Below are 25,447 nucleotides of genomic sequence, written 5' to 3'. Positions count from 1 at the left end.
GTGGTGGTGAAGTCACAGCTCAACTGTAAAGTTGACCTCTGAACTCCTTCAAATCAAACATGAAAGCTAGAAGCAGCTCGGCGACCTGACAGCTCGTTTGTTTTGAACCCTGGTTCACTCACTGTGACGCTATGAAACATTCTGGACGTGTTCAAAGTTGTGAGGAAGAGAAACATTTGGAACAAGAGCAGTTAGTTGGTGTGACACGGGATGAATATGTGCCCAGCCGTTTTTCATTTTCGGGCAACCTCTCTAATAAAGGCACTCTAACCTAAAACTGACAAGACAGAAAGAAAGAACTCTTTATTGTCATTATGCCTGCACATAACGAAATTCCTTTTGGAAGCTCTGGACAATCAATGTAAAAAAATATACGAGGTCTGTCAATAAAGTAACGGTCGTTTTTATTTTTTCAAAAACTATATGGATTTCATTCATATGTTTTTACGTCAGACATGCTTGAACCCTCGTGCGCATGCGTGAGTTTTTCCACGCCTGTCGGTGACGTCATTCGCCTGTGAGCACTCCTTGTGGGAGGAGTCATCCAGCCCCTCGTCAGAATTCCTTTGTCTGAGAAGTTGCTGAGAGACTGGCGCTTTGTTTGATCAAAATTTTTTCTAAACCTGTGAGACACATCGAAGTGGACACGGTTCGAAAAATTAAGCTGGTTTTCAGTGAAAATTTTAACGGCTGATGAGAGATTTTGAGGTGATTCTGTCGCTTTAAGGACTTCCCACGGTGCGAGACGTCGCTCAGCGCTCCCAGGCGCCGTCGTCAGCCTGTTTCAAGCTGAAAACCTCCACATTTCAGGCTCTATTGATCCAGGACGTCGTGAGAGAACAGAGAACTTTCAGAAGAAGTCGGTTTCAGCATTCTATCCAGATATTCCACTGTTAAAGGAGATTTTTTTAATGAAAGACGTGCGGATGGGTCCGCGCGTCGGGACGCAGCCGCCGCGACGCTCCGCCACAGGAAAAACACTTCTGTTGAAAGCCTTAAGGACAAGTTGGAACATGTCCTGCCTGTTAAACAATTTCTCATATACTCACTCCACTGAAAGCCATCAAAAGCCGCCTGGATTTTACAAATGGTTATCAACACGGAGGTGTTTTTCCTGTGCCGCCGCACCGCGCCGACTGCGTCCCGACGCGCGGATCCGTCTGCACGTCTTTCATTAAAAAAATCTCCTTTAACAGTGGAATATCCGGATAAAATGCTGAAACCGACTTCTTCTGAAACTTCTCTGTTCTCTCACGACGTCCTGGATCAATAGAGCCTGAAATGTGGAGGTTTTCAGCTTGAACAGGCTGACGACGGCACCTGAGAGCGCTGCACGACGTCTCGCACCGTGGGAAGTCCTTAAAGCGACAGAATCACCTCAAAATCTCTCATCAGCCGTTAAAATTTTCACTGAAAACCATCTTAATTTTTCGAACCGTGTCCACTTCGATGTGTCTCACAGGTTTAGAAAAAAATTTTGATCAAACAAAGCGCCAGTCTCTCAGCAACTTCTCAGACAAAGGAATTCCGACGAGGGGCTGGACGACTCCTCCCACAAGGAGTGCTCACAGGCGAATGACGTCACCGACAGGCGTGGAAAAACTCACGCATGCGCACGAGGGTTCAAGCATGTCTGATGTAAAAACATATGAATGAAATCCATATAGTTTTTGAAAAAAATAAAAAGGACCTATACTTTATTGACAGCCCTCGTATGTACAGAGGATATATATAGAAAATATAAATACAAATGCAATACACAAATTAAGTATTGGGCGTTGGCAAAAAAGTAAAGTGCAGCACCAAGCCTATGGGGGGGGGAGTGACTGTTGGAAAACGACTGTGTGCGCGCTTGTGCATGCATAAAAGGTTATCGGGGTGATTGTGTGTGTGTGTGAGAGAGACTTTGACTGTGCACAGGAGAGATAGATTTTACAGCTCTGGGGAAAAAGCTGTCTCTGTCTTGTGGTCTGTGTTTTTACGTTCCTTTACCGTTTTCCCGTTGGAAGCGGTACAGTCAGTCTGTTGCCTGGATGGGTGGGATCCATTGCAATACGCCAAACCCTCCTCTGGATCTGGCCAGCGTATATGGAATCCACAGCCGGGAGAGGATCTCCCACAATCCCCTGAGCTGTCCTCAGCACCCGGCCCAAGTTCTTCCTGTCCTACGCCGTCCAGCTCCCATACCACACTGTGGCACTCTGGGAAAAGATGCTCTCTATTATAGCCCTAATATGTATATGTCGCAGAAATGTCGAGCGAAGCTCTTCAGCATCTCACCATATCATTTGTCCTTCAGACTTTTTTTTTTTTTTTTTTTTTGAGTAAATACTTCGTGGAACATGAGCATCAGCACATCATTATAATAATGCATTTGCAGGGCTCGAAATAGTACGTGCATGTGCTAGTTTGTGCATGTATTATTCGAGCGGTGCACGTAATTTTATACTCCACTAGCACTGGTGCAAGTAACTATCCAAGTTTTATCAACTATAAGCACCAGTAAAATGAACCAATAAAGGAATAAATAAGGAAAAAAACAATTTCCAGTGTGTTGTCTTCGTCTTCCCCGCGTTTTATGACTCTCACACACGGAGTGTGTTGCTGTGCTCTATTTGTTGTTTTCGTGCGCGCACATGTAAACAAACAAAAGAAAAAAACTGGCTGTGGTTCCTCTCTCAGCCCTCAAACTGTCATCATTGTGTTATAAACCAGTCACCATTTGTTTTATTATACATCTGTGTAGTTAATAAAATTATCTTCACGGATGATTAGTTCGCGCATACGTGGAAAAAAAAAACTGGCTGGCTGCGGTTCCTTTACGGAACCCAGGAGAGGTCACTTAGTGATATTTTTCTGGCCATGATAATTTGTGCGCATGTTTTCCTTTAATTGAGCCCACAAATTAATAAAATGTGCTCTCAATAAAACGTGCACACATTTTCCTGGCTGTGATAATTCGTGCGCACATTTTCCTTTAATTGAGCCCTCAAATTAATAAAATGTAAATGATTCGGTAAATTGAGAGCTTTGCCCCCCTACTCAGCTCTCTCTTCACTACGACGGTCCGATACAGCAACCGCATCACTGCAGACGCTGCACCGATCCGTCTGTCGATCTCACGCTCCATCCGTCCCTCACTCGTGAACAAGACCCCGAGATACTTAAACTCCTCCACTTGAGGCAGGGACACTCCACCGACCTGAAGAGGGCAAAGCACCGTTTTCCGGTCGAGAACCATGGCCTCGGATTTGGAGGTGCTGATTTTCATCCCGGACGCTTCACACTCAGCTGCAAACTGCCCCAGTACACGCTGAAGGTCCTCATTTGACAAAGCCAACAGAACCACATCGTGCGCAGCAGAGACAAGATTCTGTGGTTCCCAAACCAGACCCCCTCTACACCCTGGCTGCGCCTAGAAATTCTGTCCATAAAGATAATGAACAGAACTGGTGACAAAGGGCGTCCTGACGGAGGCCAACGTGCACTGGAAACAGGTTTGACTTACTACCGGCAATGCGAACCAAGCTCCTGCTGCGGTCATACAGGGACCGAATATCCCTTAGCAAAGGACGCCGGACCCCATACTCCCGGAGCACCCCCACTGGGTGACCCAAGGGACACGGTTGAACGCTTTCTCCAGATCCACAAAGCACATGTGGACTGGTTGGGCGAACTCCCATGAACCCTCGAGCACCCGATGGAGTGTGTAGAGCTGGTCCAGTGTGCCGCAACCAGGACGAAAACCACACTGCTCCTCCTGAATCCGAGGTATGACTATCGGTCGAATCTCCTCTCCAGTACTCTGGAATAGACCTTACCGGGGAGGCTGAAGAGTGTGATCCCACTGTAGTTGGAACACACCCTCCGGTCCCCCTTCTTAAACAGAGGGACCACCACCCCGGTCTGCCAATTCAGAGGCACTGTCCCTGACCGCCACGCAATGTTGCAGAGGCGTGTCAGCCAAGACAGTCCCACAACATCCAGAGACTTAAGGTACTCAGGACGGATTTCATCCACCCCAGGAGCCTTGCCACCGAGGAGCTTTCTAACCACCTCGGTGACTTCGGCCAGGGTAATGGATGTCTGCCTCTGAGTCCCCAGTCTCTGCTTCCTCTTCGGAAGACGTGACAGTGGGATTGAGGAGATCCTCAAAGTATTTCTTCCACCGCCTGACAACATCCCCAGCCAGGGTCAACAGCTCCCCACCCGCACCATAGACGGTCCCGGTGGAGACCTGCTTCCACCTCCTGAGGCGTCGGACGGTTTGCCAGAATTTCTTCAAGGCCAACTGATAGTCCTCCTCCATGGCCTCCCCGAACTCCTCCCAGACCCGAGTTTTTACCTCTGCGACTGCACGGGCCGTGGCATGCTTGGCCTGCCGGTACCTGTCAGCTGCCTCCGCGGTCCCACTTACCAACAAAGACAAGTAGGAGTCCTTCCTCAGCTTGACAGCATCCCTTACTTCCGGCGTCCACCACCGGGTTCGGGGATTGCCGCTGCGACAGGCACCAGAGACCTTGTGACCACAGCTACGAGCGGCCACATCGACAATGGAGGTGGAGAACATGGTCCACTCAGACTCCATGTCTCCAACCTCCCCCGGGATCTGGGAGAAGCTCTCCCGGAGGTGGGAGTTGAAGACCTCGCTGACAGAGGGTTCTGCCAGTCGTTCCTAGCAGACCCTCACGATATGTTTGGGCCTGCCAGGTCTGACCGGGTTCCTCCCCTCCCAGCGGATCCAACTCACCACCAGGTGGTGATCGGTCGACAGCTCAGCCCCTCTCTTCACCCGAGTGTCCGAGACACGTGGCCGAAGGTCAGATGATACGACTACAAAGTCGATCATCGACCTCCGGCTCAGGGTGTCCTGGTGCCACGTGCACTCATGGACAGGGGTGTCAGACTGGGGGGGTAAAGGGTACTATGTACCCAGGTCCCAGAGCGTGGGGGGGGGCACAAAAAACTGGCATTAAATACATTTTTGTGTTTTGTGTTCATATACCTTCTTTGTATGAAATATGAAGTCCACAAATTTGGCAGTGTTATGTTTGACCAGTCTGATCTACATTTTACCCATTTGAAGTTATCACTTCTCTTTGATACAAGTGTCAGGACCCCAAGGATCGAACAAGACCCCAGGACCCGACCCCTGGGAATTGATGAGACCCCAGACTGAACAAGATCTTACAATGCACCTAAACACAAAACATCAAATGTTCTGCACACTAGATCTTTGCTTTTAGGCAGCTGCTACTGAAAAATAATGAAAAGGATTAAAATAGTACAAACTGTCCTATTATTTACATCATGTAACAAAAACACAATATGACTCTAATAATCAACATAGACAAGTACTCAACTCAGCCTTTATTTCTAAAGCACGTTTAAAACAGCAGTCGACCAAAGTGCTGTACATAATTAAAAATGGGCACCGAGTTACCCCCAATTCTAAATAAATAAATTTACTCGAAGCACTCGGAGAGCACAACCCTCCACCAAGGCCATAGGGTCACTGACGTCACATGGAATACCCTTTGGCAAAGAGACTTATTTCACGTTTCACGCATCTACCATCATGTTTCAGATTCAGTGGTTAACCCTCTGGGGTCCGAGGGCATTTATTGGACAGTTCACTCGCCTGGCATAAATGTTTTATTATTGCTGTTAACAGCACTCCCTGCATCCCACAATCAAGTTTTATCTGTTTTTTTTTTTGTTTTTTTTCTCAGGACAACCTGTACTTTCAAAATATATATGCTACAGTTGTGTTTTATAAGTGTAATAAAGGTTTACAATCAGAAATAAGAAAGGAAAAAGTAAAGTGGAAAATAATTTTCTGCACACGTTTATTCAAAACACACAGCAAACTATAATAAACTAGTAACACATCACTCCAAAAAACAATCTTTGGTGTGTCATGTGAGGTGAATCCGCCCTACGATTGGATTTTGGAAAACCATGTGACGGTGAACCAATCAACCAATTGAACCAATTGGACACTCACATTGCTCACGTCATTGCACAACTTCTATGAGGAGTACAAAGATGGTGGACTGTGGCTCAGAAGTCTGCAGAGTTAACTTTTCAGCAAAAAAAATAATTTTCTATCTCATATCATTGAAAAGTTATTTAGAATTTAGTAAAACTTGGTCTCAGCCGTCGGCCCCACAGGGTTAAACTCTTAGATCTTCAGCAAATGTATTTATAAAGAGAAACTGCATGAATTACACAAGTTTTTTTTATTTTCTAATAAGTTTATTCAATGAGGAGAAACAAATGCTAAATTATTGTTGTGTCGTACCTTAATTTTTGTTCAGAATTTGTGACCCATCCTCCACGGGTTGCGAACCCTCCTGCAGCCGGTGAGAAAATATCTGCCCTTTCCCCCTGCATTGAAACCGGAAGTGAACTTACAAGCACGCTCATTGGTCGGTTGTGGTTTGGCGTATATGCTCGCATATTTACTTTATTGAACCAATGGTTGGGCGAATAGTCACTCTGTATTGAAAATTCAAGTGGCCAATCAGTTTTTTTAAAGAGTTCATGTCTGTGGATTATTTGTACTGAATGTGATGTTTGTATCACCATTTTCAGGATTCCACTCTAAATATTCTCTTATCTGCTGCACTATATATGAGATGTAAGATGTTGCTCCTCACTGTTTCTCAATTGTCCTCAAAAGTATTGGAACACTTGGTATTTCACACATTTTAATTTGTTTATTCCATTTCAAATACATTTTTTTTCTAAAATTATCTTCCTTAACTCAAACTGAAAGCAAATCTCTACAACTTGATATACAACCCCTGGCAAAAATGATGGAATCACCGGCCTCGGAGGATGTTCATTCAGTTGTTTAATTTTGTAGAAAAAAAGCAGATCACAGACATGACAAAACTAAAGTCATTTCAAATGGCAACTTTCTGGCTTTAAGAAACACTATAAGAAATCAAGAAAAAAAGATTGTGGCAGTCAGTAACGGTTACTTTTTTAGACCAAGCAGAGGAAAAAAATATGGAATCACTCAATTCTGAGGAAAAAAATATGGAATCACCCTGTAAATTTTCATCCCCCAAATTAACACCTGCATCAAATCAGATCTGCTCATTGACATTGACCCTATGCCATGACATTGACCCTATGTGTCTTTTTGCAAGGAATGTTTTCACGGTTTTTGCTCTATGGCAAGATGCATTATCATCTTGAAACATCCCCAAACATCCTTTCAATTGTCCAAAATATCAACGTAAACTTGTGCATTTATTGATGATGTAATGACAGCCATCTCCCCAGTGCCTTTGCCTGACATGCAGCCCCATATCATCAATGACTGTGGAAATTTACTTGTTCTCTTCAGGCAGTCATCTTTATAAATCTCATTGGAAAGGCACCAAACAAAAGTTCCAGCATCATCACCTTGCCCAATGCAGATTCGAGATTCATCACTGAATATGACTTTCATCCAGTCATCCACAGTCCACGAATGCTTTTCCTTAGCCCACTGTAACCTTGTTTTTTTTCTGTTTAGGTGTTAATGATGGCTTTCGTTTAGCTTTTCTGTATGTAAATCCCATTTCCTTTAGGCGGTTTCTTACAGTTCGGTCACAGACGTTGACTCCAGTTTCCTCCCATTCGTTCCTCATTTGTTTTGTTGTGCATTTTCGATTTTTGAGACATATTGCTTTAAGTTTTCTGTCTTGACGCTTTGATGTCTTCCTTGGTCTACCAGTATGTTTGCCTTTAACAACCTTCCCATGTTTGTATTTGGTCCCGAGTTTAGAGACAGCTGACTGTGAATAACCAACATCTTTTGCAACATTGCGTGATGATTTACCCTCTTTTAAGAGTTTGATAATCCTCTCCTTTGTTTCAATTGACATATCTTGTGTTGGAGCCATGATTCATGTCAGTCCACTTGGTGCAACAGCTCTCCAAGGTGTGTTCACTGCTTTTTAGATGCAGACTAAGGAGCAGATCTGATATGATGCAGGTGTTAGTTTTGGGGATGAAAATTTACAGGGTGATTCCATAATTTTTTCCTCAGAATTGAGTGATTCCATATTTTTTTCCTCTGCTTGGTCTAAAAAAGTAACCGTTACTGACTGTCACAATCTTTTTTCTTGATTTCTTATAGTGTTTCTTAAAGCCAGAAAGTTGCCATTTGAAATGACTTTAGTTTTGTGTCATGTCTGTGATCTGCTTTTTTTCTACAAAATTAAACAACTGAATGAACATCCTCTGAGGCCGGTGATTCCATCATTTTTGCCAGGGGTTGTAAATGAATTAAAAATCTAAAGTCCATCTTCCTGATGAAGTGGTGTAGAGGAGGATTTTCTTCAAAAGAAACCTGAAAGTTCAGCTACAATTTGACAGAAAGTACATTTGAGATGAAAGACTAGATTTGATGTTTTGGTGAAAGAAACTTTTGTATTTCTTCATAACTGATGTAAATAAAGTCCAAGACATATTCAGTGACTTTGAAATGTTCATGTTTCCATCCCCTGACTTGTCTGAAGAAAACTGGCAATAAAACTGATTATTTACAGGTTTTATCAAGTTTTAGAGATTTGCTTTGTTTGAGTTTAAGGAAGATAATTTTAGAAATTTTAATTCTTTTTTTTTGTTTTGTTTTTTTGTATTTCTAGTATTTAAAATGGCATAAACAAATTAAAATGTGTGAAATTCCAAGTGTCCCAATACTTTTGGAGGACACAGTATCCTAACCTTATGAGTGTAAAATGAGTGTGATATTATTACTGTTTGGTTTAAGAAGGTTTAATTTTCACTGTTGCTGCACTTTGTGTCAAATCATAGTCATATCATATATCATACTGATATGAAAATTCACTAAGTTATATCTTCTATTATACATTCCAACTCTAAGGTGGAACTCTACTAGTGTTTACTAAAGTACACATAAATATCTTAAAAAAAAAGTGTTTGGTGTTGAGAACCAGGGATGGTAGGTTGAAAAGTTTTTTTATCCCATGGGAACTGTCACTATCCACCTAAGTGGCTCAAGATTTTGGACAGCATGTATATAAGTGACATTTACATGACAATTTATATGACAATATGGAGATACGATAATTTGTCCATATTGTACAGTCCTACTGTCAACTAGCTGAAAACTTTGAATATTAATTTACATCTACACTAAAAAAAAATGCTTAAAGTGGCAGGAGGTTAAGAGGGCTGTAATTAGGGGGGTCGGTGGAAAAGCAAAAAAAGAAAAATGCTTAAAAAGGTGGAGGGTCTGGGGGGGCAGAGCCCCTCCAGAAGCTGAAAGGTTTTAGTCCTGCTCATGCTCCCAAGAACCATTTTACTGAAAAAGTCTGAAGGACCTAAAGGACATGGTTAGATGGCGAGGAGCTTTTCCAAGTATGTGAGAGGCAAATAAAGAAAAAGGTGAAAGGTTTTTGCCATGCTAATGCTCCCCTGAAGCATTTACTCAAAATAAAGTCTGAAGGACCTAAATTACATGGTGAGATACTGACGAGCTTCACTCATTCATGTCCGCAACATATACATATTAACAAAACACAAAAAGTACAATCATATTGGTCATAGCAATGTGTAGCAAAGGGAAGTCTTAAACAGATTTGAATTTAGAAACACAGGCATTGTGCAAAAGAATTCCATTTGCAATCTCTTAAAATGGAGCGGAAGATGTTCAGTGAGGTCAACCCAGACCGTTTCAATTCAGACGAGAGAACCCTCCATTCAGATGGATCAGAAAAACAAAGCTTTCCCGCTTCAGTGCGGACACAAGGTACATGGAAACTTAACAGTGTGTAATGGCTTTAGATCTCTGAAGTAAACTGGATAAATAGGTTGGAACCAGACCAATAAGAGTTTTGTAAACCAGTCATCCAGTGTGGATAATGCCTGGCAGACAAAGAGGGCACACCTGCTTTGGCAGACAACCAGTGATGAATCTCAGGGCACAATAATACATTGGGGTCAAGGACTGTAGACAACTGGATGAAGTGCACATACACATGACACCACCATAGTCCAGTAAGGGCAGTAAGGTAGCAGTTATCAGGAGCTTCGGAGCACTTAAGGAGAAGCATGACTTGTTTCTATGAAGGAAGTCGACCGTCACCCTTAATTTGGAGATCAAATCTTTAAAATGAACTTTTAAAGAGAGCTCTGTGTCAATAGACAATCCCAAATACTTGTAACTGTTGAGTAGCTCAAGAACATTACCTCAGGCATTTTTTATTGATGGTATGTTCTCCAAGGAGAAATATTTTTGTGGATTTTTCTGTATTCAAGACTAGTTTGAATATTTCCAGACTGTTCTGCACTACATCAGAAGCAGACTGCAAAAATTCAAATTCCTGTGACACTGTTTGAACAGCAGTAGGTAATAGTGTCATCTGCATAAGTAAGTAAGTAAACTTTATTTATATAGCGCTTTTCACAGACCAGGGTCACAAAGTGCTTCACATGATAAAATCAATAAATACAAAATAACACATACAAACATTTAAAAGAAAATCAAGCCAAAATGCAATTTTAAAAGGTGAGTCTTAAGTTGCTTTTTAAAAACATCGACGGAGTCTATCGAGCAAAGGGAGCAGGGAAGCTCATTCCAAAGGCGCGGCGCCACGGCTTTAAAAGATCTGTCCCCTCGAGTTTTAAAGCAGGTACGGGGAACCATCAGCAGGTTCAGGTTGGAGGACCTCAGGCCCCTGGTGGACACATACGGTTGGATCAGTTCCTTGATGTATTCCGGAGCCTGCCCATGCAGAGCTCTAAATGTAAGCACCAGGATTTTATAATTTGTCCTAAACGAGACAGGGAGCCAATGCAGGGACTTGAGTATTGGGCTAATATGGGCTCTCCTGTGGGTGCAGGTCAGAAGCCGTGCAGCGGAGTTTTGCACAACCTGCAAACGAGCCAGTTCTTTCTTATTAAGACACATGAACAGACTGTTACAGTAATCCAGTCGCGAAGATATAAAAGCATGTACAATCATCTCTAACTCTTCAAAAGACACCATTTTTCGAAGTTTAGAGATATTCCGGATTTGGAAAAAATTCCTAACTAACTTTCGTATGATGTTCCAGAGACATCCCGTTATCCAAGATAATGCCAAGATTGCTCAGGCTGCCCTTAACTGAACTATTCAGTTCACCAAGGTGCAGCCTAATAGCAGGCACGGCACTTTCTGGAGCAACAATCAATGTTTCAGTCTTATCAGAGTTCAGCTGCAAGCTGTTTTCACTGACCCATTACTTAACTGGTGAGACAATTGGTTAAAGAATTGAGTTTCTGGGTCTCAGTTGTTTTAAAGGAGCAGTACAGCTGCAGGTCATCAGCATAGAGATGATAGGATACGTCACAAAACTGCTGGATCAACTTGCCGAGAGGGATGATATACAAAAGAAATAAAATAGGTCCCAGAACCGAGCCCTGCAACACACCCCACAAAAGGTCAGCAGACTCAGACATCACATTATCAACAGACACACTAAAAATGATAAATATCACATGACAATGACATCACATAAAGATGATGGAAGGTGTTTGATAGATTTGTACACAGGTCAGTAGTATAAATTGTGAACAAAATAGGTCCTAAGACTGAGCCTTGAGGAACACCTTTTGTTATCTAAAGGACGGAATTAACACCAGCCGTCTGAACGCACTGTCTTGCTTGCCAAATAGTGTGCAAACCAAGAGACCCCATGTGTACAGACACCATGTTTGTAAAGAGTTTCTAACAGCAGACTGTGATCCACAGTGTCAGATGCCTTTGAAAGATGCAGAAGCAGTGCAACACAGAACTATTGAAAATCCAGTGCCTCAGACACATCATTTAAAACTTTTAGAATAGCAGTAACTGTGCTATGCTGCTTCCTGAAACCGGACTGAAAAGGGTTTAACATATGGTTTGATTTTAGGAAGTCCTTTAATTGATCACAGACCAACTTTTCAGATAGTTTTGTCAAAATGCATAATTTTTAAAAAAGGTCAGTAGCCTCATTATTCACATTCAAAGGGTCGCGTCATTTTAACAGTGGGACGACAAAAGCCAATTTCCAGACTTTAGGGAGTTTGTTCATGTTTAGGCTCATATTAAAGATACAAGTTAGAGGCTTAGCAATCAGATCTGCTGCCAACTTAAAAAATAATGGATCCATACCATCAGGACCAGCTGATTTTTTTTGGGGGGGGGGTTCAGCAAATTCAACGCAATACAGACCCCCAAGACACACACACAGGTATCAACAGGAGGACGGTCTTACTCCAGCAGGTTCACTATTTAGAGCAGTTTTTTTAGGATCAATGTTGAGGGGATCAAACACGTCCTGCTTTAATGTTCATTAAAGTGATTGAACGCAACACATTTATCAGTCAGATTTGTAGAATCTTTGACCAGGAAATTGAGCGGCTCGTTAGGAAACGTAGCACCAGAAGCAGATCTCACAGTCTTCAAGACATTTTTGGGATCTTTAAAATTTTCAGTGAGTTTGGATTAATAACATTTGGATTTAGCCTTATTAATTAGAAAGGTGCATTTTTTTGCAGAGCTGATTAAAAGTTATCCAGTCAGCCTCTTTTTTAGTTTTCTGTGCCTTGGACCAGGCGTGGTCCCTTTCTTTTAAAAGGTTTTCAAATTTGGAAGAGAACCAAGGATTGCTCCTCCTCTTAATTCTGAATTTATGTAGTGGAGTATTAATTATTTTCATTAAATCATCATAGAAAAACTGGCAGGCTGCTCAGCATCAGCCAGGAGAGATAATCTGTTCCACTCGTTAATGGATCATGGAAGAAAGTCTTTTTGCAAAAATGTTCAAAATCTCTTTTAAGTGACGTGCACGGCTTGGTTTTGGAGTGTTTGGTATTCCTGACCACTGTAATCACTCAGTAATCACTCAAGTCAAACATTTGTTATGAAATCGAGGAGTGATGATCTAGGTCAGGGGTGGGCAACCTGTTCCAGAAAGGGCCAAGAGGTTGCAGGTTTTCTTTGCAGTCACTGATTAACTGATTCCTTCTGCTCAAAGTGATATTAATCAGTGAAATCACCTGGTGGAGTCAGTGGCTGCAAAGAAAACCTGCAACCTCTTGGCCCTTTCTGGAACAAGTTGCCCACCCCTAGATCTAGAGGGATGTTTGACGTTGGGCCGAGTTCGACTGTCTATTAACTGATTTAAATTCATTGAGTCACAGATGGATTTTAGGCCACCTGAGATACAGTTATTTAGAGAACTTATCCCCCGGCAGCAGGCTGAGGGGGGCCTGGAACAGCCCCTGACTGTGAGGGACTGTATTCAGACTGTTTGCTAATCGATACAGAGTCACATTAAACCTGATTGTTATATAAATGGCTACACCTCCACCTTTCATGGGACGATCACAACGGAAAACATTGTAACTGTTGATAGCAACATCGTAGTCCAAGACTGATTTACTCAGCCAAGTCTCTGACAACACGAGGATATCACGTTCCATTGTTTGTACCCAGATTCATAGAAAATCAGTTTTAGGAAGCAGTCTCCTGACATTCATGTGCAGGATGCCAATGCCTGATCTGGCTCTGAAATTATCAGGGGTGTCTATTTTTTTTTTTTTAGAGAGGATCCTCAATTTTCCTCTTTATAGTAAGAATTGAGCCCTTGTTGATATTGGCAATTTTCAGGTCAATGAGTGCGTTTTCTGTTTATCAAGCTGCTCTGAAAGATACATCAGGGAAAGAAGATTTAATCAATTTAATCCTGGCAGATAGCAGGTCAACAGTTGACGTGAAACCAATTAATCAGCAGTCGGTAATGACCGGGTGCAGGTCCCTGAACAGGAGGACAGGTGGGGGCCATGCCTCTGCACCCCACCACCATAGTTCAACAGTACCGACCCACACAGAACACATGAGAATACAAGAGATTACACAGGGAGTAGACTCATCGTTACTATGGTTACTGCCTGCAAATATTAAAGACCAGTAAAAACGCGCTGCAGAACCTGCATATTGAACTTGATCACTCCCAACCTATCCTAAGCTGGATTCGGATCACCTCCCAAATTCAGTGGAGTCTTTCATGACCTAATATGTACAGTGAGGAATATAAGTATTTGAACACCCTGCGATTTTGCAAGTTCTCCCACTTAGAAATCATGGAGGGGTCTGAAATTTTCATCTTAGGTGCATGTCCACTGTGAGAGACATAATCTAAAAAAAAATAAATCCGGAAATCACAATGTATGATTTTTTTAATCATTTATTTGTATGTTACTGCTGCAAATAAGTATTTGATCACCTGTGAAAATCAATGTTAATATTTGGTACAGTAGCCTTTGTTTGCAGTTACAGAGGTCAAACGTTTCCTGCAGTTTTTCACCAGGTTTTCACACACTGCAGCAGGGATTTTGGTCCACTCCTCCACACAGATCTTCTCTAGATCAGCCAGGTTACTGGGCTGTCGCTGAGAAACACGGAGTTTGAGCTCCCTCCAAAAATTTTCTATTGGGTTTAGGTCTGGAGACTTGCGAGGCCACTCCAGAACCTTGATATGCTTCTTACAGAGCCACTCCTTGGTTATCCTGGCTGCGTGCTTCAGGTCATTGTCATGTTTGAAGACCTATCCATGACCCATCTTCAATGCTCTAACTGAGGGAAGGAGGTTGTTCCCCAAAATCTCACAATACATGACCCCGGTCATCCTCTCCTTAATACAGTGCAGTCGTCCTGTCCCATGTGCAGAAAAACACCCCCAAAGCATGATGCTTCCACCCCCATGCTTCACAGTAGGGACGGTGTTTTTGGGATGGTACTCAGCATTCTTCTTCCTCCAAACACGGCGAGTGGAATTAAGACCAAAAAGTTCTATTTTGGTCTCATCTGACCACATAACTTTCTCCCATGACTCCTCTGGATCATCCAAATGGTCATGGGCAAACTTAAGACGGGCCTGGACGTGTGCCGATTTAAGCAGGGGAACCTTCCGTGCCGTGCATGATTTTAACCCATGACGTCTTAGTGTATTACCCACAGTAACCTTGGAAACAGTGGTGCCAGCTCTCTTCAGGTCATTGACCAGCTCCTCCCGTGCAGTTCTGGGCTGATTCCTCACCTTTCTTAGGATCATTGATACGCCATGAGGTGGGATCTTGCATGGAGCCCCAGTCCGAGGGAGATTGACAGTCATGTTTAGCTTCTTCCATTTTCTAATAATTGCTCCAACAGTTGATCTTTTTCACCAAGCTGCTTGGCAGTTGCCCTGTAGCCCTTTCCAGCCTTGTGGAGGTCTACAATTTTGTCTCTGGTGTCTTTGGACAGCTCTTTGGTCTTAGCCATGTTAGTAGTTGGAGTCTTATTTATTGTGTGGGGTGGACAGGTGTCTTTATGCAGCTAACAACCTCAAATAGGTGCTTCTAATTTGGAATAATAAGTGGAGTGGAGGTGGACTTTTTAGAGGCGGACTAACAGGTCTTTGTGAGCCAGAATTCTTGCTGGTTGGTAGGTGATCAAATACTTATTTACAGCAGTAACATACAAATAAATTATTAAAAAAAATCATACATTGTGATTTCCAGATTTTTTTTTTTAGATTATGTCTCTCACAGTGGACATGCACCTAAGATGAAAATTTCAGACCTCGCCATGATTTCTAAGTGGGAGAACTTGCAATTATTCCGTCCTTGCTCTGCATAAAAATGAAACACTAATCCTGAATCCAAAATCCTTTGAGAAGAATTCATTTGAAGCTGGTGGTGGGGCTGGAAACTGTCGTTGCCCTTCAGTTCGAGTCTTGGTTTGATGTTGCGCTTCGGTTTGAGTCCCAATTTGATGTCGTGCTTCGGCTGGAGTTGTGGTCTGGAAGTGGAAGAATTGTTAAAAATTCCAAACTTTTATGGATTTCAGAAAAATTTCAGCCTAAACTACATCAGAGAAAGTGTTTTGTGAGATTGGCAGCGAGCGGCTCCGTTCCCGACATGATCAGCACGTTCAGACGACTATAAGGTGGTCTGTGTGTTGGCAGGCCGAGCTGCAGGTCCTCAGGTTTAAAGATAATCTCATTAAATCACACCATACACACAGCAGCTGTCAGTCGCACACAGCTCCTCCCCCTGACCGATTTACTTACTCATTTGACTTCAGCTCCAAACTTTTTGAATGTTTTTCAGTGGAACTAGTTTGAAATTAATTTACTGAATAAGCGTCTGTTCATCACAAGGCAGGGGTGGGGCTAATCTTTGTTGTTGGTGGGTTAAGGGGTGGGGCTGAGGTTTTAGGTGTTGGCGGTTTATGTAGGGGGCGTGGCCTGAGGTTTTGTCCTTTGCTTGTGCAGGTCGGCGATCATAAGTTCAGTGCTCACCGGATTGTTCTGGCTGCTTCTATCCCATACTTTCACGCCATGTTCACCAACGACATGGTGGAGTGTAAACAGGATGAGATCCTCATGCAGGGGATGGACCCCAGGTAAGAACCGTCACCTGTCTGAGCCGCTGTCCACCTGAGAACGCCGTCCACACCTGTGTTTGTGTGTCTTGCAGCGCTCTGGAGGCTCTGATTAACTTTGCATACAGCGGTCATGTGGCCATCGACCAGCAGAACGTTCAGTCTCTCCTCATTGGCTCCAGCTTCCTGCAGCTTCAGAACGTGAAGGACGCCTGCTGCTCCTTCCTGCAGGACAGGTCAGTGATGAGTCCTCGGAGCGTTTCAGTAGAAACAACAGAACCTCAGTTTGTCCTCCTGTCTGGCGCTCAGATTACACCCGAAGAACTGCCTGGGTGTGCGTCAGTTCGCAGAGACCATGATGTGCACGACGCTCTACGACTCAGCCAACAGTTTCCTGCACCAGCACTTTGTGGAGGTGTCGCTGTCAGAGGAGTTCCTCAGCCTGAGGACTGAGGACGTGCTGGAATTGGTCGGCTGTGATGAACTGAACATAAAGGCAGAGGAGCAGGTAGGAATGTGGGTTTGGTGAGTGAGGAACCACCAGCTGGTAACACAAAGACTCCAGAGAGGCAGCGCGTCAGATTTAGTGCGGCTGGGTGTTAATATGGAGATGAAATGTTCTGAAGTTGGTCTTTCTGCTCATATGATGATAACATGAGATATTGATGGGTTATTGATTACCATTAGCAACCATGTTCTCACTGTCATATGATTCAGTGCTGCCACCTAGTTGGAAGCATGATAAGTTTGCACTTTTTGGGGAGGAAATCCTGAAGGCTGATGACAAAACACTGGACAGATTCTGATGTGAAGCGTTGGCTGGCGAGCAGCGAGGACGAGGTCACAGTCGGGCCATTCTGGATTTAAAATTAAAAGTGTTGGATTTGGAATCCGGACGTGAAACTTGATCTGTATTTGACTTCACCTTAATGGTTTTTGGACTTGGGGTGTGAACACGGCCTCAGGTGTTGATGTGAGGTTTTTGTTGCGTTGACGTAGGCGATTTGTGTGTCGGTCTTGAATGTACCCGTGTAGGTGTTCGAGGCAGCCTTGGCATGGGTGTATCATGACCAAGACCGTCGAAAGTCTCTGCTGCCGGAACTGCTCTCAAAAATCCGGCTGCCGCTGTGCCGACCTCAGTTCCTGTCAGACTGCGTCCAACAGGACGATCTTGTCCGCTGCTGTCACAAATGCAGGTGATTGACTTAGAAAGAATGAAGCAGGTGCGATTAATGTTTGTTCTGACTCTGGTCTCTTCTTCAACAGAGATCTGGTGGATGAGGCCAAAGACTTCCATTTGATGCCAGAGCGCCGTCCCCACCTTCCAGCCTTTAAGACCAGGCAGCGCTGCTGTACGTCCATCACAGGACTCATCTATGCCGTGGGAGGACTCAACAGTTCTGGTACTTCTGCACCTGTCTGTCGGATCCTCACAAATTCAGTTCCTCCTATGTCACCGTCCTCATTGAGGTCGGGTGTGGAGACACTGCTCCAGTATGGCAGCAGCTGGTTCCTCAGGGAATCAGGACATAGATTTCATGTTGTTTCCTGAGCACTGAGAACACAAATGGAGCCACCGGACTAAAATGGTGTGGAATCAAAATCCAAACTGGGCATCACAAAAGATCTGAGGTTTTTGGTGTAATTTGAGAGTCTTTACATTTACAACCAGCGGTGCCGAATCCAGAAACACCTCCTCCTTTACCCAAATACCGATTTAATTTTTTCCTTTTCTTTTTTATTGTTGTTTCTGCACCAACAACACCAGATCCAGTTCCTTGTATGTGAGAACGTGGTAATAAATTTGATTCTGATTAATGACAAAAGCAAACTGAAGAGGTCTCTGTTGCTACAAGTTCTTGACAATAAAAAGCTTTTTAATGTAAAAGCAGGACCAGTGTCTCTGCAGGGACTTTTAATTTGAAAGCCACATTATCATTGCTCCATAGAACTGTTTCTCATTTGACAACCTTTAGCTGATGTCAGTGTTGCCAACTTGGCGACTTTCTTGCTAAATCTGTTGACTTTCCAAACCCTCGTAACAGCTTTTTTTTTTTCCTCAAAAGTGACTAGCGACAAGTCTAGCTACTTTTCCTGGCATCATTGGAGACTTTTCTGGTGTTTGGCGACTCAAAGGTGAAAGCATGTATTGATCTGTCAGTCTCTGTTCTCACCGAGTGCCAGCGGATGTGCGCTCTGCCCGCGGCAGCAGCAAAGCACAGAGCGGATGTTGATCTACACTCCTCTGCACTCAGAGTGCAAATGAATCACGCACGTGCGATGCCGCCGTGGCCTGTTTTTGGAAGTAAAACCAAATAAACAGTTTTTCACATGAATGCTGCTGCACTGATCTGATCATTGAAGACAAACCTGACTCGGACTCGCTCAGTCTGCTGACCTCGTTTGCTGCACCTTGTGCCTAATTATTCTCCGTGACTTTGAGAAGTTATTTTATTTTGAGAAGTGATGGCCAATTTTAACTGCAAAATAAATAAACAAACCAAGAATCAAGTTTACTTGTAGTTCTAAATATTATTAATGTGCTTTTACTCACTTTTTTGTCTCCCATGACGCTATTTTTTCCTACAGCATCTGTTACAACATTGTATTATGCAGATCATATGCAAATTAGGCGATGATGTTATTTAGTGACTTCTAGTCCACTTTTAGGACAGCCAATAGCTACTTTTCTTAGTTGCCAGTTGGTAACACTGGCATCTGTTTGCTGACAGACAGGCGGGACTGAAGCCCAGAAGCGTTTCACAGTTTGGATCCTGTTTCACTCATTTGTTTTCTCCGTCTGTGTCTGAAAAGTTTAAACGAACCGCCGACTTAAAATGTTTCAAGCCATTTGCACACATGCTAACTCAAATCTTTGGATATGTTAATTTAGTTTGATTGAGTATGACATCACAGACTGTGACATCACCAGTGGTGGGCACAGATAACCAAAAAATTAACTTTGATAACAGATAATCACATAACTGAAAAGTTATCTTTGATAAAGATAAACCGATAAACCACCCAAAAATGTATCAGAAGTTACAGATAACCGATAAATTCCAGTATTGTCTCTGGTACATTTGCAACTACTAACAAGCTGAATTTTAGTTTTAACACCACAATCACTTTTGGAATCAAAAGCAACAAAAGACCCAAACAATGAGCTCACACTTCTATGTTTGAACATCCTGCCCCCTGCTGGAAGCTACACGGCTACAGCACAGAAGCACCCTGAGAGGGGCCACAAAGCCAGCTCTCTACCAATCACAGTGCTCCGGTCAGGCGGAGGTCTTGGAAAATAGTCATGCTGACTTATGGTTTTGTGTGAATACTGATAGAATAACTCAATTAATGTCAATTCTGTCATTTGTACAAAGTTAAAATATAACATATATCTTTTAATGTTGAATAATGCACTAATTCTGAGGTTTTATAACAAACACAGACAGATCGCAAAGGATTCTGGGTAAAAGTGCCTCTGCTAAACACTGATTGGTTCAGTCATTCATTATGTAAACCAACATGTTAATGTGTCGTGTGTTGGTGTTTACAGATAAATGTGCTTTTGCAAAATATTCCATTTTTTATTTGTTAAAACAGGCATTTTTACGGAGCCCTGGAAGTGTCATCACATGTTTTGCATGTGGAGAGAATGTGCGCTCATTTTATTAGTTTTATTATTTTTAGTTTTAGTTTTATGATGTCTGCACGTTTGATGATGTTGTAAAATGTGCACTTTGTCTTGACACATAAATGTTGGCTTTACACTGTGTGAGTTTTGGCCCTTTTTCAGATGATTTTTCATTTGTGCGAGAATTTTTTTGGAAAGAGTTTCAGGTTAATTGTGCGTCCTGCATCGTGTAGTGTACATAGAGTAACAAGCTGTGTTTAACATCTCACGACCACCTCCTGATCGCCGATCGTATGGTCGAATGAAAGTCAGACCTCTTTGATATTACTGGTCGGCCGTCATGAGGGTATCCTGCTGCTGAAGAGCTACAAGAGTACAACCGCTCGCACTGTGCCTGTGCAAACACCGCAGAGCTGTCTTGTAATGTTTTTTTTTTTTTTGTTGTTTTGTTTTTAAACTTAATTTGTAAAAAAAAAAAAAAGAAGCCATTTGCAAAGCCAAAAAGTTGATTTGACAACCATCTGATATAACCGGGGTCAAAATAAATAGAATACTGCCATCTACTGGTGCCCAGATGCTTAGTACTTAGGGCAAATACTGCCATGAACACTACTGGCCAGTAGATGGCAGTAGAGGCCTTGAAAACTTGCCAAAACAAAATTCCAGATAATCTGTGTTGCTACATTTAAGATGCGTGGAATTTAATAAATGCAAATACAATAACAATGTCTATAAACCCAGAGAATATATTCACGAGAGTTTTAGGCACTAGAGTTTAATGCTGTTGTCCGTGGAGCCTGAACAGAGTGTCTGAAATGCATAATGCACTGCTGGGCATAGCATGTGCTCACTAAAACCTTAAAAATTAGCACATTACTTTAAAACTAAAACATATATCTGATATTTTAACTTTATAAAACGTCAGACATGACAGTAATTTTAAATAACTTGTCCAAAATTAGTTTGGTTAAAATTTGAACCATAAGTTAAAAATGTATGCCTCTGGCTGACTTGGGTGATAGTGCCAGTGTATCAGTATGAGGTTAAAAGAAAATTTTTTTTGTGTGTGTTACCAGTTCTCTTTTGCCTGCAGAGGATAGAGCGGTTTGTCCTGAAAGCAGCTCTCTTCTCTTTGCAGAGGGTAGAACTATACATCTGTTAGGAAACTTTTAACAGGTAGGTGCTCAAGTGATTTTAAAAATGTTGGTCGCTGTTCAGCTTTGTTTACTACGTTATCGGTCAAAAAGTTATCGGACAAAAGTTTATCGGAAGATAACTAGTCTGATAATGGTTTTTAAAGTTATTTAAAAAGATAATCCGATAATGAAAACATTATCTTAGATAATTATCTGTTATCAGATTATTGGAACTGTGCCCACCACTGGACATTACATGCATTATTTCATTGGTCAGGAGTTGATCATCAGGCTTTCCTTCAACAGGTGACTCCCTGAATGTGGTCGAAGTCTTTGATCCAATTGCAAACTTCTGGGAGCGCTGCCAGCCTATGAAGACGGAAAGGAGCCGAGTGGGTGTGGCCGTCGTGAACGGGCTGCTGTATGCCATTGGCGGATACGATGGCCAGTCGCGGCTCAGCACTGTGGAGGTGTACAACCCAGAGACGGACAGCTGGACAAGAGTTTCTAGCATGAACAGCCAGCGCAGGTTTGACCGCCATCAACAGCACGAGATGATGCGTTCAGAGTTATTGATCGATCAGAGTCCCTGTAGGTGCCTCGGACCATGACCGTGTGCACGAGTCAATCACAAGGACAGAGTGTTCAGTGTGAGTCCACTCTCAGAATCGATCGATCGATCGATCGAACTCTGTGCCAATCAGAAGCCTGAAAAGTTTCTTCAGTGTTCGGAAAACCAAAGTGAATCGGTTTTAACAAATCTGTGTGTGCGGCCCGCCGGGAGAAATGCTCTGATTTTAATGTTTTCAAAGTTCTTGGTGTTTTTTCTTGGGAGCGAGTTTGACAACTAGATGTTTTTCAAAATAAAAGTCATCATTGTTAGCAGTTAGTGTTGTTCTGTCTTAATAAACTGTTTTTAAATTCATAATAAATAGACTTATGTTTTTATCCTGAATAAATTCAGTTAGTTTCAAATTTCTATGAACCGGTTGAAGTGATAAATGAAGCTTATGTTGAAACTATGAAGTGGAATTAAAATACACATAACAACATGGCATCGTCATGGTAACGTGACAGGTCACAGTGTGCTGTCCCCTTCCTGTTTAGCTTGACGCAGAGAAAGATCTTATGGAGTCATGAGGTCAAAGGTCAGAAGCGTTTGGTGATGCTAATGTCTTTGCAGGAGAACAGGGGTCCGAGTCTTTAAGGTGCTGGTGCTTCCTGTTTGACTGTCAGACTTGGACTCTCACCAGTGACCTGAGCTGAGGACTGGATGTTTTTGGTCCCAGGTCTCTGTGCAGGATCCCTGCCTGGGGATGGACCAGCCATCTGCCAATCCAGGACATGTAGTTCTGTGGTCTGGTGGATGCAGATCTGACTGTATGTCAAACAAAAATCTGCCATTTATAGCACCACCTGCTGAACGGAAGGTTCAGAGCCCTTCTTAGGAATTTTTGATTATCTTTGTTTACTAAATGCAAGTTAATGAATGAAGCAAGTTAAATCGAGAACAATGGCCGTGGCATACGTTTTGTTGCTGCTCCCATTTTGTTCAGGGTCACCACAGTGGATACAGCCAGATCCACATTGGTATTTGGCACAAGTTTTACACCGGATGCCCTTCCTGACGCAGCTCCAGTTTTTTTTACCTGGAGAAACCCTGTGAAACACTATATAATATATATTATAACAGTGACTTAACTCACCGAACTACGTGTGCGTATATACGAAAATAATGCACGCCAGTTAGACATGGAATTCTCACTGACGTGTATATACACACTCAACAAAAATATAAACGCAACACTTTTGGTTCTGCTCCCATTTTGTATGAGATGAACTCAAAGATCTAAAACTTTTTCCACATACACAATATCACCATTTCCCTCAAATATTGTTCACAAACCAGTCTAAATCTGTGATAGTGAGCACTTCTCCTTTGCTGAGATAATCCATCCCACCTCACAGGTGTGCCATATCAAGATGCTGATTAGGCACCATGATTAGTGCACAGGTGTGCCTTAGACTGCCCACAATAAAAGGCCACTCTGAAAGGTGCAGTTTTGTTTTATTGGGGGGGGATACCAGTCAGTATCTGGTGTGACCACCATTTGCCTCATGCAGTGCAACACATCTCCTTCACATAGAGTTGATCAGGTTGTCAATTGTGGCCTGTGGAATGTTGGTCCACTCCTCTTCAATGGCTGTGCGAAGTTGCTGGATATTGGCAGGAACTGGTACACGCTGTCGTATACGCCGGTCCAGAGCATCCCAAACATGCTCAATGGGTGACATGTCCGGTGAGTATGCCGGCCATGCAAGAACTGGGACATTTTCAGCTTCCGAGAATTGTGTACAGATCCTTGCAACATGGGGCCGTGCATTATCCTGCTGCAACATGAGGTGATGTTCTTGGATGTATGGCACAACAATGGGCCTCAGGATCTCGTCACGGTATCTCTGTGCATTCAAAATGCCATCAATAAAATGCACCTGTGTTCTTCGTCCATAACAGACGCCTGCCCATACCATAACCCCACCGCCACCATGGGCCACTCGATCCACAACATTGACATCAGAAAACCGCTCACCCACACAACGCCACACACGCTGTCTGCCATCTGCCCTGGACAGTGTGAACCGGGATTCATCCGTGAAGAGAACACCTCTCCAACGTGCCAAACGCCAGCGAATGTGAGCATTTGCCCACTCAAGTCGGTTACGACGACGAACTGGAGTCAGGTCGAGACCCCGATGAGGACAACGAGCATGCAGATGAGCTTCCCTGAGACGGTTTCTGACAGTTTGTGCAGAAATTCTTTGGTTATGCAAACCAATTGTTTCAGCAGCTGTCCGAGTGGCTGGTCTCAGACGATCTTGGAGGTGAACATGCTGGATGTGGAGGTCCTGGGCTGGTGTGGTTACACGTGGTCTGCGGTTGTGAGGCTGGTTGGATGTACTGCCAAATTCTCTGAAACACCTTTGGAGACGGCTTATGGTAGAGAAATGAACATTCAATACACGAGCAACAGCTCTGGTTGACATTCCTGCTGTCAGCATGCCAATTGCACGCTCCCTCAAATCTTGCGACATCTGTGGCATTGTGCTGTGTGATAAAACTGCACCTTTCAGAGTGGCCTTTTATTGTGGGCAGTCTAAGGCACACCTGTGCACTAATCATGGTGTCTAATCAGCATCTTGATATGGCACACCTGTGAGGTGGGATGGATTATCTCAGCAAAGGAGAAGTGCTCACTATCACAGATTTCGACTGGTTTGTGAACAATATTTGAGGGAAATGGTGATATTGTGTATGTGGAAAAAGTTTTAGATCTTTGAGTTCATCTCATACAAATGGGAGCAAAACCAAAAGTGTTGCGTTTATATTTTTGTTGAGTGTATATATACACACACACACACATATATATATATATATATATATATATATATATATATATATACGAGGTCTGTCAATAAAGTATAGGTCCTTCTTATTTTTTTCAAAAACTATATGGATTTCATTCATATGTTTTTACGTCAGACATGCTTGAACCCTCGTGCGCATGCCTGAGTTTTTCCACGCCTGTCGGTGACGTCATTCGCCTGTGAGCACTCCTTGTGGGAGGAGTCGTCCAGCCCCTCGTCGGAATTCCTTTGTCTGAGAAGTTGCTGAGAGACTGGTGCGTTGTTTGATCAAATTTTTTTCTAAACCTGTGAGACACATCGAAGTGGACACGGTTCGAAAAATTAAGCTGGTTTTCAGTGAAAATTTTAACGGCTGATGAGAGATTTTGAGGTGATTCTGTTGCTTTAAGGACTTCCCACGGTGCGAGACATCGTGCAGCGCTCTCAGGTGCCGTCATCAGCCTGTTTCAAGCTGAAAACCTCCACATTTCAGTCTCTATTGATCCAGGACGTCGTGAGAGAACAGAAGTTTCAGAAGAAGTCGGTTTCAGCATTTTATCTGGATATTCCACTGTTAAAGGAGATTTTTTTTAATGAAAGACGTGCGGACGGGTCCGCGCATCGGGACGCAGCCGGCGCGGTGCGGCGGCACAGGAAATACACCTCCGTGTTGATAACCATTTGTAAAATCCAGGCAGCTTTTGATGGCTTTCAGTGGAGTGAGTATATGACAAATTGTTTAACAGCTGGACATGTTCCAACTTGTCCTTAAGGCTTCCAACAGAGGTGTTTTTCCTGTGGCGGAGCGTCGCGGCGGCTGCGAGCCGACACTGCAATCCGTCCGCACGTCTTTCA

The 25,447-nt window shown here is 43.1% G+C and overlaps 1 protein-coding gene across 1 annotated transcript in view; it reads left to right on the top strand.

Annotated features, from left to right (window-relative positions):
- klhl18 (kelch-like family member 18) overlaps window positions 1-25,447 on the top strand; it is a 35,122-nt gene that overhangs the window by 929 nt on the left and 8,746 nt on the right. The window contains exons 2-7 of the mRNA XM_034183676.1: window positions 16,308-16,438; window positions 16,513-16,653; window positions 16,727-16,925; window positions 17,453-17,613; window positions 17,684-17,820; window positions 21,494-21,716. Of these exons, the coding sequence (XP_034039567.1) occupies window positions 16,308-16,438; window positions 16,513-16,653; window positions 16,727-16,925; window positions 17,453-17,613; window positions 17,684-17,820; window positions 21,494-21,716 (992 nt within the window). The remainder of the gene's footprint in view (window positions 1-16,307; window positions 16,439-16,512; window positions 16,654-16,726; window positions 16,926-17,452; window positions 17,614-17,683; window positions 17,821-21,493; window positions 21,717-25,447) is intronic.

This window comes from Thalassophryne amazonica, chromosome 12 (assembly GCF_902500255.1).
Source record: "Thalassophryne amazonica chromosome 12, fThaAma1.1, whole genome shotgun sequence".
In the NCBI taxonomy this organism is placed as follows: Eukaryota; Metazoa; Chordata; class Actinopteri; order Batrachoidiformes; family Batrachoididae; genus Thalassophryne; species Thalassophryne amazonica.
The sequence above is the reverse complement of the archived record's forward strand: the minus strand, read 5'-3'. Positions and strand labels throughout refer to the sequence as shown.